Here is a 15944-nt window from a genome sequence, read left to right as displayed (position 1 = left end):
TAGGGTTTAGCGTTTTTAACCTTTTGTCATAATAATTGCGTGCTTTTTTGGGTCGGGGGTTTTTTTAAATTTATAATTTAATTTTATTTCATGCTTTTTGAAGGAGCTCCTTAATTTTTCCTTCTTTCATTTAATTTCTTTTATTTTAAGATGTGGTCGCTATATGCGATCTCGGCCAAAGGAAGCTGTTTAACAATCCTCATGACAAACTGGCTCTGGGAGAATTGCACAGATTGAGAAACAATAAAGATTAACCTTTGGTCATTTTAGACTTTCAGCAAAAATACATATAAGTCGGTTTATCCGTTTTATTCCGGCATTCCAGGGTTTCATCCGCCACATCCTATTTCCAGCATCAGGTTCTAGTCAATTAGAAAAATGAAGAGAGCTAGTCAAGACAAATTCAACGAGCCCAAACTCGATGGGTTTACTAAAAGGCAGTTCAGGGTTACGTCTCCGATCTTCGTGTCCTAACAGCAGACCAGCTCAGTGGTTCCAGAAGACATTAGTGTTTCAAATTTCTGATCCCACATATGCTTGCAAGTAAACTGAGCGTGTAACATTCCTATCACACCTAACAAACGAGCTGATGACCTTGAAGACCTGAACCGATTTCCACCAAACATAGCTAAGAACACTCCCGAATGACATACCTTTCAAACAAAAAAAACCGCATTACAATCGGATCATCCGTTTGGGAGCTACGATGCCACATACACACACACACACACACACACACACACACACACACACACACACACACACAGACACGTCAAACTTATAACACCCCGTCGTTTTTGCGTCGGGGGTTAAAAACATGAGTACTCTGCTGCATCTAGTTAGGTTGGTAGTGGGGTTAGGGCTGCCGTCCGTCCGGGTTTCCCCGGATTTGTCCTCTATAATGAAAATAATATGAAAATGAGGTCTTGTTTTTTTACTTATTATTTTCGGTCTCGTCCGGGTTTTTTGAATCTATGCCCGGGTTTGGCGAAATTCGAGATGGCAGCCCTAAGTGGGGTCCATCCAGTTAGGGTAGCCGATGGCAAATTATGATACGTTGTATCTTATCATTATTGATTTATTGAAGTATTCAATTTTCATCAATATTAATTAGCTTCACGAAAAACTACCTACTTCGACCAACACAAATAAAGATATAATGTCCCTTCTAGACGAGACAAACGAACAGCAGCGGTGGCGAGCCGGGTCCCCCGGATGAGGCGTCGCGTCCTGACAGCAGAGGCCCACCAGCGTTGGCCCTCAGCCCTTCAGACAGGTTGGTGCTGTTTTATACTAGACTTTAGCCCATTTGGTATGACAAAATAACTGTGCATTGCCGTTTTGGGTGAAGCCTCAGGTAATGTTTTACCGACTACGACACAACAATACTCTTTCTGCAATAAGTGTTTCCGCATACCTACCTACTGCACTCTCCGTTTTTTGCCTATTGGCCCTATGGTTGGTTGACAGTTTATTTTGAAAGTAATTGCAAGAGTTTCTAAGAAACATCTTACTCGGTTTGATACTAGCTAGATAACTGACCTTTGCATTTAGGTACTACGATTCTGTTATATCAGTTAGCGTATGTAACAAAAATCACTTTTTAAGTTCAATACGGTATAAAGTCTAAACGCTATGATAGTCCGTATTAAATTATATTTCAATCTGCCCACAAACCGTTTCGATAGCCTCACTTTTCCATTAAGCATTCATTGAGCGGTAAAACGTTGCCTTTTAAAAAGAAAAACGAGTGCACAAGCATTTTCCATTTCCGCGCAGAATGCAGTTTACAGATTGATTTCAGATATTAAATTAGTGTTCAGTGGTAGATGATTAGCGTTATTTCTTTCTGAAGATTGGTTTTTCATCTACAAGAAATATTGATGAAGAAGGTTAAGCTATCAAAAGTACCTGTATATATTATGCGACGATGACAGGAAACGGCATACAATTGGCTTATTTTGATAGGTCCCCTTTGACCACTCTCCTATACTTAGATAAAAAACACAGGATATCTGAAGTAAATTGGACCGCCAAAAAATTCCTAACACTTCCAGAATTCAGCCAATAAGTCCGAAAGCTCGACACAACCCGTTTCATTCTGAAGTAAAACAAAGGAGCGCTCAAAGAGGCGCAAAACAAATACTTAACGATACTGGGAGGATCGATCGCCCTCTGTATTACGACACGGACCAGTTTAATGTCTGTTTTAACGTTTTGTCTTAGAGCATGTTACCAACTGGAAGTGACAAGAGCACAAATCATGCACTCGCTACTAGTAAAAACTCTGCCAAACAAATACCTATTGATAGCTACGGATGACGGAAAGTTGAGTTCTCCATTATCCCAATAGAGTATAAGTTGAGTTCTCCATGGTGATAGGTCACTCATGCATTATTCTTCGCATCGACCATCGTTAGTTACGTAACTCACGATGAACAGACGAACTTGAAGCACACATGTAAATGATGATAAGCGATACTCTCGTCTCGTGCCTAGTTGGCAGAGGGGAAGACACGGCACCCCGGCGCGGCGGCGTCTCCGGCTGGCTTTCAATCCGGTTGAACTACCGTTGGGCTGGTTAATATGAAATGACGTGGGATGGTGTTGTAGTTTCAACAAAGATGAAGATTTTTTTTATTGAGGGTGCGAGAAAATTACGTACAAAAGTATGGCATTCTCTAGATTTCTAACTTTCGGATTTTGCCAACATTGCACTATGTCTACCACGGACTACCTAGTGGTTTCTACATAAGGTGTTCTTGTCTGTATTTACCTACTTACAGTACATCCTATTAAAATATAGCCCTTAGATTTAAATCGTGTTTTAAGGAAAAATATACAACATAACCATACATACACTTCCTAAGAAAGCTCAACGCTGCTAAATTACAAGATTACATGAGTATAAGAGGTAACAAGAGGATTTGGCTAATTTGTTATTCTCTTGTTTCATATTCTTTAAGAAGCAACACCATGAAACAGCCTGTCATCCCCCATAGCCAGCTCATTAAAATTTTACTGCTCTTTACATAAATTCTGTACCCGATTCTATGCGCATTTTGGAAAAGTACCATCTCACTGTTTTCATCTTCATCTTTGACTCTCGAATGTTCTACTTACTGCCAGTAGTTTTTACGTCTTCGATCTCAAAAAGTACTATTTACCTAATGTTGTGTATCTATGCACGCGTCGGCTTCCGTAAATAAAGCAAAGCAGTGCGCTACCGACCACCGGCCGTTTCACTTGTGTCCTATATCCGCGTCCCAGTCCGCATACCTAACATTGGCGACGAGCGTATATCTGCGCGTAAAAAGGATAAACCACGTGTTGTAAAGTGTTTACAATTATAAAGTGAGTGAAAATGGCGAATAATGTGCAATTCGGCATATTAAGGACGCTTGCTCGGTTTCTCGCAAATATCAATGTTTTTTAGGTACCATTTTGACACATAAGCAGTTACAATTTTCACAATATTATGGTATTAAATGAAAGGTAATTTATTCATCTCCACGTTAAATGCATTATAATTACACAGTCCCATACTTTTTTTTTACACAATTTCGTTTTCACCGCCGGAAGAATCATAAAAAAGTACAAAAAAAGGGGTCTGAATAAGTACGTGTAACCCTAATGTGGAGTTTATTTATAACTTCCAATAATAAAACAATCACAGCTAATGTATTTTTCTACACGTTCAGCTATTTTTTTTTGACATACATAAACCACTTTATAATTTACAATAAATTCTAAAATCACTCTCAAATTTCTTCATACATTTTTTCGCTATGCGCACGTCTCGGACCGTCATTCCGCGCTCAGACGCGCTCATGGACGCATGGGTGTATCGCTTTGTCGAAAAAAATAAATACGTAAAATCTAAAGTAAAGAGTGTAACGATTTGTGTACTGGGACTGAAATACGTTGATACTTTTTCGGATCAAAACAAAAGTAAGTACGGTCATCATGTTGTATCATGGCCGTACTTACGTACGTACTTATTTTTAGAATTGTATAGATAATAGATACCTATTAAAATGACAGTAATATTTTTTTTTAATTCCAAATGGCGGGCACATTTTTTTTAATAATTTGATATTATGAGTAATCAATTAAAAGATTTTTGGGGGTTGTGATTTTGAAAATGTGTATTTATTTCATGATGGCGAACTTTTTTTTTATGAAATAGTAAATTTTTTTACAGATGCCACGGCCAAAAAAAATTGGATATAGACCAAAAAAAATGTTGGAGTTTACCCAACTACGGTAAAGCCAAAGAAGAGTTATGATTTTGACAGGCTTTGTATGTATGTATGTGTGTATGTTCATAATTTATGTTATATAAATTAATGTTTTTAAAATTCATAATGATGGAAACACGACAAATGAGACACGACAACCGTTTTTAATAGTCTGCATCAGGACCGCCGTCACAAATCACCGATCCTCTCGAAATACATTTAGAGAGTTGCTACCTAATTGCTACCAGCTACCATTAGTTGCTACCAATTGCTACCCTCGTGGTTTTGAAGATATTCAGCATCCTACGGTGACAGCCATTCTGATATTTTTTGACTTTTGAAAATGCACCTCAGAGGGTTTTATAATAAACAAAAAAAGCAAATGGTATTACCAAATTCAGGGCCAGTTACGAGTAACTGGTCAAAACCAATGCGTATTTGCCGTATGGACTGGCAATGTCAAAATTAAATATGCATTTGTGGAACGAAACGACCAGTTCTGGAAGGAAAACATGGAAGGACATTTAGTTAAATTCTACAACACCTGTTTACTTCCAGAACTGGTTGACCCACGATACACTAGCCTTAGGGACCATAGTTTACATTCAAGAAAAATATTGACTGTTAAAAATAATTCTTAAAAATATGTTAATTTTGTCATTTTGTTTTTATATTTTTTTGGTTGTTTACTGTTTTTATTTTTTACATTTTAATTTCTCGCAACGGTTTTTATTTTCATCCAAAATACTTATGTATAGAGGGGTTACTTAGTGCTGAATCCCCCAGTACTCATATAATCCGATGACAAACACATCACACAAAATTTAAAAATCATATCAATAAGCGTGAAACCCTTTACAAACACGTAAGTTACAACTAGTTACAGTCGAAAAAAAATAATATAATATAAAAAATCTTGCAAGTATCAAATTTCGTTGAGTGATGTACAAATTCTGGCCAACAATGGCTTCTATGTGTGTGTGAGCGCAATGTCGTTGTGTTGCCGCTAGTTTACCTAAAATTGAGCGAGTGAGAAATGTAAAAGCGTCCTTAAGTACGTTCGACCACAATTCTCAAACATGGCGGACATACAAAAGCCGTATAGGACAATATTTTGTCGCCAACGACATTAACAAGACAACTGATGCGTCGGGCAAGAAAAGAAAAGCCATCCTTCTTAGCGCACTCACTGAGGGCACATATAAATTGACTACGGATTTGGTGCGGCCCAAGGACATAGAAAACGTGCCGTACGAAGACCTCCTGTCTGCGCTGGACGAGCATTTCACCCCAAAATGCGTTGGGTTTGGGGAAAGGCACAATTTTTATATAGCAGTCCAACAAGCAGGAGAAACGTATTCTCAATGGGCCGCGAGATTGCGCGGGCTCACGGAGAAGTGCAAGTTTCATAATGTAGAAGAGGCACTTCGCGACAAATTTATAATGGGTATGCTGCCCGGTCGCGAAAAAGAAAAAATATATACCAAGGACCTGGCGGACCTTACACTGGCTAAGGTCGTGGAGTTGGCGGAGAATTTGAGCCGAGGCCGCGCCGCCGCCGCCGCAAGTGCGGGCGCAGGCGCGGGCTCGGGCGCCGCTGGCGCGGCCCCTGACGCTGCCGCGGCGTCTATATCCACGGCGACGGAGCAGCTTTACAAAATTGCTCAGAAAAGTGTTAGTGTAGGGAAAGTAAAGTGTGGTGTGTGCGGTTTCTCTAACCACAAATCTGCAGATTGCAGATTCGCTAATTATGTGTGCAAGAAATGTCACGTAAAAGGGCATTTACGTAAAATGTGCGGGAAAGTGAACTACGTGGTGGTAGGAAACGGTGACAAGGGTGAAAGTGACGGAGATGATGACGGTGAGCTATTTTATATCCGTTCCTTCAGAGGCGAACCCATGGTGGAAACGATTTTTGTAAATGACATTCCGTTTGAGTTCCAAGTAGATAGCGGGTCCGCGGTCACGGTAGTGTCGGAGGGGTTCTACGAGACACATTTTAAAAATGTGCCACTAGCAAGTACTCGTAAACAACTAATGACCTATAACGGTGGCAAAATTATATGTTTAGGTACGTTAAATTTACCTATTAGCTATGCAGAACAAACACGGAATATAGCGCTTTACGTGGTCAGGGACGGAGGCCCACCGCTGCTGGGGCGGGATTTCATATCTTTATTCAATTTGCAGTTGACGGGCGCTCCAGTAAATTACGTTAAGTCAGAAGATTCCGTGCAGGAATTACAAAAAAAATATTCAGACCTATTTTCATCTAAATTAGGAACGTTTAATAAATATGTTATTAAACTATCGCTGAAAGAAGGTTCAAAACCGGTTTTCTGCAAAGCACGGCCGGTAGCATTCGCATTACGAGACAAGGTTAACGAAGAAATCGATAGACTAGTCGATTTAGGTATTCTCGAACCGGTCGAGTACTCAGAATACGCATCCCCGATAGTTCCCGTGTTAAAGCGCAACGGGACAGTCAGGCTGTGCGCTGACTATTCCGTATCTATCAACAAGCAGCTGCTTGTCGAACAGTATCCACTTCCCACTACGAATGAGTTATTCTCAAAAATCCATGGCGGCGAACAATATAGCAAACTCGATTTATCAATGGCGTACAATCAATTTGTATTAGATGACGAATCAAAAAACCTAACATGCATCAATACCAACCGTGGTTTATATAGGTTCACGCGTCTGGTTTTCGGGTTGGCTAGCGCGCCGTCCATATTTCAACGCGCCATGGAAAGTGTATTAGCTGGGTTAAAAGGAGTTGTCTGTATGCTTGACGATATTTTAGTCACGGGTAAAAACCGACGGGAACACCTAGAAAATCTGAATGCGGTTTTAAAGCGTCTACAAAATGCTGGATTAACGTTACAGAAAGAAAAATGTAGTTTTTTTCAGGACGAAGTCAGTTATCTAGGTTATATTATTACGAAAAACGGTCTTAAGAAATCACCAGAGAAAATTAAAGCAATGATTGAGGCACCGGTGCCCACAAATGTCAGCCAGTTGCAATCATTTTTAGGGTTAATTAATTACTACAGGAATTTTATACCTAATACATCCACCATTCTCAGTCCATTATATGACTTATTAAAAAAAGATAATAAGTGGGAATGGACTAGTAGGCATGACTCGGCTTTTAGGGAAATAAAGGAGTTAATGACGTCGGACCAAATACTTGCTCATTATGACCCAAACTCGCAATTAATATTAACAGTGGATGCTTCTCCGAGCGGGTTAGGAGCGATCTTATCACAAATAGGCAAGGACGGGGTTGAACGACCTATTTCATTCGCTTCACGTACGTTGAATGCCGCGGAAAAACGTTATGCGCAAATTCAAAAGGAGGCTACAGCCATTATTTACGGCGTGAGGCGATTCCACCAGTACCTCTATGGTAGATTCAATCCATTCATTCTAAGAACAGATCATAAACCATTATTATCAATTTTTGGTCCATATAAAGGTATCCCCGAAATGTCAGCAAACAGATTGCAAAGGTACGCGTTGTTTTTAAGTAGTTATAACTATAAAATTGAATACGTGCGCAGCGTTGACAACAGCGCGGATTACCTGTCCCGTTCTAGCCTACCGCGCTCGCGCCACGAGTGCGCGTGTACCGAACAGTGCCGGTGTTGTGATTGCGAGGTGGCATATGACCGCGCGACTTATGTTTGTTTTGTTATAGATAGTAGCATGCCCGTAACGCTAGATAAATTACGTGATGAAACAAAAGCTGACGATGTTTTAAAACGCGTGATTAATTATATTTTAAATGGTTGGCCACCGAGGGAAAATGACAGTCGTCTTAAGCCATTTTATTTATGTAAGACACAATTATCTTACGAGAATGGTTGCGTAATGCGGGGTCATAAGATAGTTATACCAACGGGGCTATATGAACGAATTTTGAAAGAGTTACATTCTTCTCACTTAGGTATAGTTAAAACCAAGGCCGAAGCTCGATCAAGGTTTTGGTTTCCAGGGATTGATCAGGCGGTAGAAAAAATGATAAATTCATGCGATATATGCATTCAATTACGAGCTTCCCCCTCGCGCGCCACTGTAGTGCATTGGAGCACTCCACCCAGCCCGTTCGATAGGATTCATATAGATTTTTTGGGACCGATAAGGGGTTGTGTCTATTTAGTGGCAGTAGATGCTTACTCTAAGTGGTTAGAAGTATATGAGATGAATGCCGCCACGTCTTCAACGGCGGTAATCAGAAAACTTCATGAGTTAATTTCGAGGTTCGGTGTTCCAAAAACGATTGTAAGTGATAATGGCACAGCATTTTGCTCACAAGAGTTTCAATTGTTCTGCGCGACTAACGGAATAGTGCATATCACGTCACCGGTTATCATCCGCCTAGCAACGGCCAGGCAGAAAGCTTTGTAAAGATTGTAAAAAAAGGTATAAAGTCTTGTTTATTGTCTAGTAATAGTACGAAGGATACATCAAAAAAGTTACTTAAATACCTTATGGATTATAGAAATTCGGTTCATTCCACTACGGGTTTGTCTCCTGCTCAACTAGTTTTCGGTCACAAGTTGAGAACGCGGTTGGACTTGCTCAAGCCTCCGTCGTCTGCACCCTTGTCATCGCCTATGTCTAACCTTAGTAAACACCAACAGTGTATGCCAACTAAACAGACCAAAGAACTTAAAATTAATAGTTTTAAGGAAAACGATATTGTTTTATATAAGAAATTTATTAATAATTTAAAGTATACATGGTGTAAAGGCGTAGTATTAAAAAAAATAGGCAAAGTAGTGTATTTAGTGAAAGACATTAGTAGTTCGGAAAGTTATAAAAGACATGTAAATCAGCTGTTGCTTTACAAAGGAACCATTAATGGGGGACGAGATTTTAAAGTAAACTTACCTGGGTCGTCGCCGTCGCCGCCGCCATCGTCGCCGTCACCGCCGCCATCGTCGCCGTCGCCGCCGCCATCGTCGCCGTCGGTTCTGCCATCGCCACCATCACCAACTCGGTCGGCATCCTCGCCTCATCCATTGGCATCTCAGGGCAGGCAGGGGGAAAATAGAAGGCAAGAAGTGTACGAGCCAAGGGAGGAAGATGAGATGAACGATGAGAATGGAAGTCAGAGTAGCCCGGAGGAGGACTTTCAGGAAGCGGAAACGACCAGTGTAGTAGAAACCCCACCCAGAATGGTGTTACGCAAAAACCCTACGCGTAATAAAAAGTATTTTTAGTTATTATTGTTATAGTTATTAAGGAGTTAGAAGTTATGCAAATAACTAGACGGAGGAATGTTGTGTATCTATGCACGCGTCGGCTTCCGTAAATAAAGCAGTGCGCTACCGACCACCGGCCGTTTCACTTGTGTCCTATATCCGCGTCCCAGTCCGCATACCTAACACAACACCATGAAACAGCCTGTCATCCCCCATAGCCAGCTCATTAAAATTTTACTGCTCTTTACATAAATTCTGTACCCGATTCTATGCGCATTTTGGAAAAGTACCATCTCACTGTTTTCATCTTCATCTTTGACTCTCGAATGTTCTACTTACTGCCAGTAGTTTTTACGTCTTCGATCTCAAAAAGTACTATTTACCTAATCAACGGAAAAAATGCTTTGTAAAATGTATTTCTGTAGGACATCGTTAAAGTAGGTAAATAAGCCATAAATTATATAACGTCTGAATGAAATTCAAACACTAATTTCTCTTCTGAGCGACTCAATGAACTGTGTTTAAGACAAACTATAACTATAAGTTTGCTTAAGAGCTCCATTGTGAAGTAACTTGTTAAGGGTCCAATTCTTAAACGACTTTATTAGGAAATACTTAAGTATTAATGGAATTTTCTGAGAAGTAAGTACTGACTCCATTCATTATAGAAGAGATCTTATGCTGGGTCTAAATTGTATTCTGAAAATATAGGTTAGATACTTCTAAACATTTACTAAAATTGACAAAGGTCCAACTTTAGATAAAATTGAAATCGGTTTGTGGGTTTCACAAACTTTCCAAAGCAGCCCGGAGTCCAGACGTTGGCATTGTAACAGCCTTATGCCTGGGAAGGCATTTTAAATGATGACTTAGGGCTTCAAAGTTTATAAAAAATCTGCAGCTCTCTCGATAAAAAATATTCACACTTCCAGATGCTTCTAGATGTAACAAGACCACCAAACGATCGCAAAAATCAGTTCCTATTTGCAAAAACGGTGAACGTTTAAATACATACCGCCAGCGCTCCGAACGATCCAATTTAAAAATTCTATTTGCCCAACGGGCTTGCAAGACTCGTTCAAACAATGTCGGGACGCCTCGCCCGAGGAATTATATCATTACGTATGTACAACTAATGTTTGTTGGGACAAGAATTTGCTTTAAATGTTAAATTTGTCAAAGTAAAGTCGTTTGTTTCTGGGCGAAATACTTTTGAGGAATTTTGTTTCTGGATAAATTGTACGAAGCTGTGTCTTGATTTGAATTTTAGTTTGCGTCCCATTTTCAAAGTTACTACAGTTTTAGTAAACAAAACTTTAGACTAATTAAGAACCGAATATATGTATGTGGGATCGTCTGAAGGAGCCTCGCGGCGGTTCTGGCTGTCATCTTCCATCGTTTGCGTTGCAACGACCCGAATTCAAAAATAAAGGCACGCTTGTGTAGTCCAATGTTCCATTATTTGGTTTCCTCACCACTTTATTCATAATCGCACACAATCAGTAAGATGGAATGAGATTTCGAGCCAATAGGTTAGTATGTGCGCACTTCAGTTGGCACCTGTCACCAGAATGACGGCTGCCATTACTCGTCGTGACACTTACTACTCTATTCGGGGTTACCCGCTCATAATTTTAATGTTATAAACGCGCCGACATGTATATAAAAAAGATATAAAAAACGCCGCCAATGTTTAGGTCAAATAGTTAGAGTAGTCGAAGGACGTGGCCAATTCATCTCGGACCCTTATATAAATGCCATTTAATTGGGGTTTGCGGTATACCTACCTTTGTTATTATGTTTAGGTAAATTTTCGATAACATCGCAAAAGATTCTTGCCATATAAAAGGAACATATTAATTCTTTTTTATGCAGCCATTGTAGATTTAAGTAGGTATGTTGACAATAAAAATGGCAAAATAAGAACGTAAATCTTGACTGCAATTTAGAATTTGGCAATTTTAAGGTGTAAGTAATTCGAATAAACTTTTAGAAATTCATAAAAAATAACAAATGGACACCATTAAACACATATTGTATTAGGTTACAAAGGTATTATTTATTAAAAAAAATGTGCCTCAAGTCAAGCAAAAGTAAAAGCATAGGTACTGCTATTTTAAATCCAAATCTCATTATGTTTTAAACATTTCCAGCCAGCAGTTATCGGAGCAGAGCTCGCCATCGAAGCCGCCGCGACAGGTGACCTTCCTGAAGCCGGCTGCCGACACCACCCTGGACAGGAAGGCCTCCATAGTCGACGAGACCTCCGGGATTACCAGGACGCAGATGAAAGGTAACTAAGGCAATATTGGAGGTTAATGTATGTAGAGGTAGTAATTTAGTTGATAAAGGACACGTGAAATGATATACCGATTATTTGAAGAGCACAGATCCATGGGACTCTCATTCCTATATGCATATTTGTATGATTAAATGTATATACTTGTATGTAACAAGTTACTGAGACACATGCACACGCATTGAATACTATAGATGAAACTGAAAACATAATATTACTATTCACCATTGTAAGGCATTTCATCATCAATCTTTTTATTGTTCCACTGCAAAACCTCTTTTTTCATACCTCGAGAAGGACTGAACGTTTATCACAACGCGGCCTCACGATGGACAGGAATTTCACAAAACTAATTTGTCACTCTAACACACTAGAATTCCGCGAGGCATTCCGCCTGTTCGACAAGGATGGTGACGGGACCATCACGAAGGAGGAGCTGGGGCGGGTGATGCGCAGCCTCGGCCAGTTCGCCAGGGTCGAGGAGTTGCAGGACATGCTGCAGGAGGTCGATAGTGATGGTGAGTAAAATGAAAAAAGCATTTATCAAAGCAAGTAAGACAGGAACATTTATCAAAAGTACATAAAATAGCCACAACGTAGTAAGATAAAAAAGTCTGTATATTTGATTATTTATGCTAGATGATGTTCAAGGAATTTGATACTAGAGCAAGGTAAGGTAGAATTCAAGTTGTAGAGAAAATTACAAGCATATGAGAGAAAACAAGTAAATTACATTCGCACACCTAATGGATAGTTTTCATGTGAGCATTTCGCAATAGGTAATAATAATGCTTTCGAACCTACTAACCTAGAATGATTGCTCCTTCGAGTTCAAGGTTTCCAGTCATATTTTGCATAGGTATCCATATTCCATTTGGAAGATGCCGTGTTAGGTTAGGTTAGGTTTATTTTAATCTCCCCTACTCCTTTTTTACCATATACATACATAACGTCGTATAAAAAATCTCTAAATAAATTAATCTGTTCCTGTACGTTTTCACCAATATATCCCTTAACCACAGGTGACGGCAACGTCAGCTTCGAAGAATTCGTGAGCATCCTATCGAAGTCCATGTGCGGTGCTGGTGGTGGAACCAGCTCTGCCGAACAGGAAGAGAGAGAGCTCCGGGACGCGTTCCGGGTGTTCGACAAACATAACCGGGGTTACATATGCGCGTCGGACTTGAGGGCTGTGCTGCAGTGCTTGGGCGAAGACTTGTCAGAGGAAGAGAGTGAGTAGACTGATTTTGTTTTTTTGGGTCTTGGCTAGTCTACAGCTGAGAACCTCTTGGTTTTACGCTGTCTTCTTCTCGCGTTTGTCATGCCCTGATACCTTCTCGGGGAGACTTATCTACATAATGAGATATATGTACCTACGAAGCACGAGTCTGGATTGCGATTCACTAAGGCAAAACATCTTTACAACCAAGAAATCATCTTTGTGACATCAGATGAAAACTCTGACTGTAATAACTGTTGTCCCATAGTCACTGGGAAGAGATTTTTTTGAATGAGCTTTTATGCCACCTGTAAGTTTCAATATGGTTTATTTTCTGTTATTATTCCTAAAGCACCTTATTTGTCTTGTTTCAGTCGAAGACATGATCAAAGAAGTCGACGCTGATGGCGATGGCCGCATAGATTTCTTAGGTGAGTGCTATAATCTTCTGCAAGGCTACGGAAGGGTAGAAGGACTTCAATTTCCTTATCTTGACGGGTTCCATCAAATCGATGCGGAGCGTGGAAGTTATTAATTAGTGAGCGGAGACGAGATATGTGAATAACGAAATAGGATTCTTTAATACTTATTCGCTTAGGTGAAGTTTTTACTTTCTACAACCTATCTAAATCATCATCAAAACTTAAATATCTTCTTAGCTCTTAAGCATGTATTGTCCCGGAATGAAACGGCATCTTTAACATCAGCAATGATCTTACAACTATTAAAAACAATTTCCATTCTTCAGAATTCGTCCGCGCCCTCGGCGAGCCGGAGGACGCGTGTGATGATGAAGACGAGGACGACCCGACTGACGGACCTGACCTGCTGCTGCAACGAACCGTCGCCGCCAACTGAACTGCACAGCATCACGTAGCCAGGGTTAGGAGTGGGGGAATATTGTGACCTAAGTTAACAATGAGAAAATATCCAGAGACTCCTCTACACAAGCGAAGTCAGTCGAATACTAAAGTGGGGAAACTGTAGAAATACATATTTCAGGTATTAGGCATAGTGAGTGGTGTGGTAAACGAAGATTACACCAGTGTAAAACCAGTCAATTCACACACCATAGGAAGAAAAAGGAGCTCATTTTGTTATAAATTATAATGCTTATTCAATGAATAAAAGAAGTCAGAATTTTTAAGTAAATTGAAAACATTCCCTATACTAGAGCCTCAGGGCTAGTGGTAGGTTTGCACAAGTTCTTTTCGAAGTGAATTAAAATACAGTGGGTTGTGTATGCTCATCTAAAGACCTAACGACTGACCCTGGCTACGATCCTAAGTGGACCGCTTTATGCTAACGCTGGCTTTAATTATTTATTACGTTGTACTAAAATATTATTGTGAATATGGAGTTTAAACACGCCTATAATATTTTAAGCCGGTTCATATTTGGCATAACACGATCAGCAACCTTTTAGGTTCTATGGGGCCCATTTGGCCTCATGCAGCACTCCGATGAAATCATTGAATAATGTCAGGACATAAGATAGCTAATTATGTAGCTTGGCGGTTGGAGTTTACGAATTCAGAAATTGAAAAATAATAAAGTAGTATGAAAATACCTTTGTATAAAACAATTCCTTGATATAAAATTACTATAATTAGGCCTACAAAATACTCGCAAAAATTGCTATGTCCCTTTTTAAATTAATCCTCAACTTTTATCTCATTCATACAGTAGAAGGACTCATATCAATTAAATATAAAAACCTAGGTACAACGAATTCTTCCCTAACAGCCAATTTCTTCATCAAAAGTAAAATCCAAAGTAAAAATCAAAGTAATGTTTAAAGTAAAAGTAACGGTCAAATTCGCTTTTTCTATTAGTTTTGCTGTCACATTAGCCTTGAAAAAACGAATTCGACCGTTACTTTTACTTTAGACATTACTTTGACTTTTAGCTTTAATGAAGAAACTGGCCGTAGGTACCTAAGTCGCTTCACCATTAAAGTAAAGAGTTACTTCTTCAAAAAATACCTATTATAAGATGCTTAGAAGAGAAAATCTATCTTTTTCAATCTCACCAACTTTTGCTCAAATCATTCATAGATAGGTTCGAAATCTCCGTTTTGAAATGAATCTCTATTGTAGGGAGCTTATTTTATTTTTAAAACGCATTTGCATTGTGGAGAATATAATCGTCTAAGTAACTACATATATAGGAACTCTATAAAAAATCCATCGTCTTGAAATATCCATAGATGGCCTACCCGACCCGTGAAAACCACGGTAACATATATAAACCAAACTCCATATATAAATATAGTGATTTTTCCATAAAACACCAATTTTTTAATTAATAAATAATGTAAATATTTTGTCGTTTTTACTATATTTCAGGTAATTGTAATAATGAGTGAGATAGTTGCAACGTAATCGTACCTTGCTTGTGACTATTGTAAGGAAATTAGTACTATTTACATTTAGAAACTACCTACTGGCTTAATGTTTTTGCCTCTCATAGAAAATAAGGACGAAAGAAAAATAGTGCCGGACAAGATTCTTTGTAGAAAAGGTTTTAGTTTTAGATACGATTAATTCAATTTGAAATACATACAACAAATTTTCGACAAAGGGCTCTTGGTATCACAGACCCTTTGCGACCCTTTGAGCGGCAAAATTAAATTAAAGGCTTTATCGACACTCTTAATTATATTGGTACCTATCTTCCGAAATAACTGCTATGACTATCTACCGAACTTGTCCAGCGCTGTTCATTCTCACATTATGTACTTAACTCAATTATTTTTTGTAATATCTTCTTAAAGATTTTATCAATAAAATATCAACTATTTATACCTCAAAGTTTTCAACATATCTAACAAGAATTTATATAATCAGAGCTTTTATTTGTCTAATAAAATGCATGAATATGAATAGGGATAAAATTAACTGATATTTCGCAAAATATTGATGTTGTACATTAATAATACAGAACCAATATACAAAGAAAATCTTCTTGAA

General features: G+C 39.0%; 2 protein-coding genes across 3 annotated transcripts in view; both read left to right on the top strand.

Moving 5' to 3' along the window:
- Positions 1–15944, top strand: part of LOC124639304 (neo-calmodulin-like) — a 32555-nt gene extending 16611 nt beyond the window's left edge. For both annotated transcript variants that reach the window (XM_047176582.1, XM_047176581.1), the window contains exons 3-8: positions 1173–1276; positions 11608–11747; positions 12128–12271; positions 12776–12985; positions 13347–13403; positions 13721–15944. In XM_047176582.1, the coding sequence (XP_047032538.1) occupies positions 1173–1276; positions 11608–11747; positions 12128–12271; positions 12776–12985; positions 13347–13403; positions 13721–13830 (765 nt within the window). In that variant the 3' untranslated portion in view covers positions 13831–15944. The remainder of the gene's footprint in view (positions 1–1172; positions 1277–11607; positions 11748–12127; positions 12272–12775; positions 12986–13346; positions 13404–13720) is intronic.
- Positions 3219–9030, top strand: LOC124639305. Its single transcript, XM_047176583.1, has 3 exons — positions 3219–3396; positions 5297–6102; positions 8891–9030. Exons 1-3 carry the CDS (start codon positions 3365–3367, stop codon positions 8902–8904), a joined length of 852 nt encoding a protein of 283 aa, XP_047032539.1. The 5' UTR covers positions 3219–3364; the 3' UTR covers positions 8905–9030.

The sequence above is a fragment of the Helicoverpa zea genome, chromosome 19, assembly GCF_022581195.2.
Source record: "Helicoverpa zea isolate HzStark_Cry1AcR chromosome 19, ilHelZeax1.1, whole genome shotgun sequence".
NCBI lineage: Eukaryota > Metazoa > Arthropoda > Insecta > Lepidoptera > Noctuidae > Helicoverpa > Helicoverpa zea.
The sequence above is the reverse complement of the archived record's forward strand: the minus strand, read 5'-3'. Positions and strand labels throughout refer to the sequence as shown.

Bases quoted from the DNA above. Each gene is read 5' to 3' on its own strand.
- LOC124639305 (XM_047176583.1), top strand. From the start codon at position 3,365: ATGGCGAATAATGTGCAATTCGGCATATTAAG. The intron at 3,397-5,296 runs GACGCTTGCTCG...AGCGTCCTTAAG, and splicing joins GTGCAATTCGGCATATTAAG to TACGTTCGACCACAATTCTC.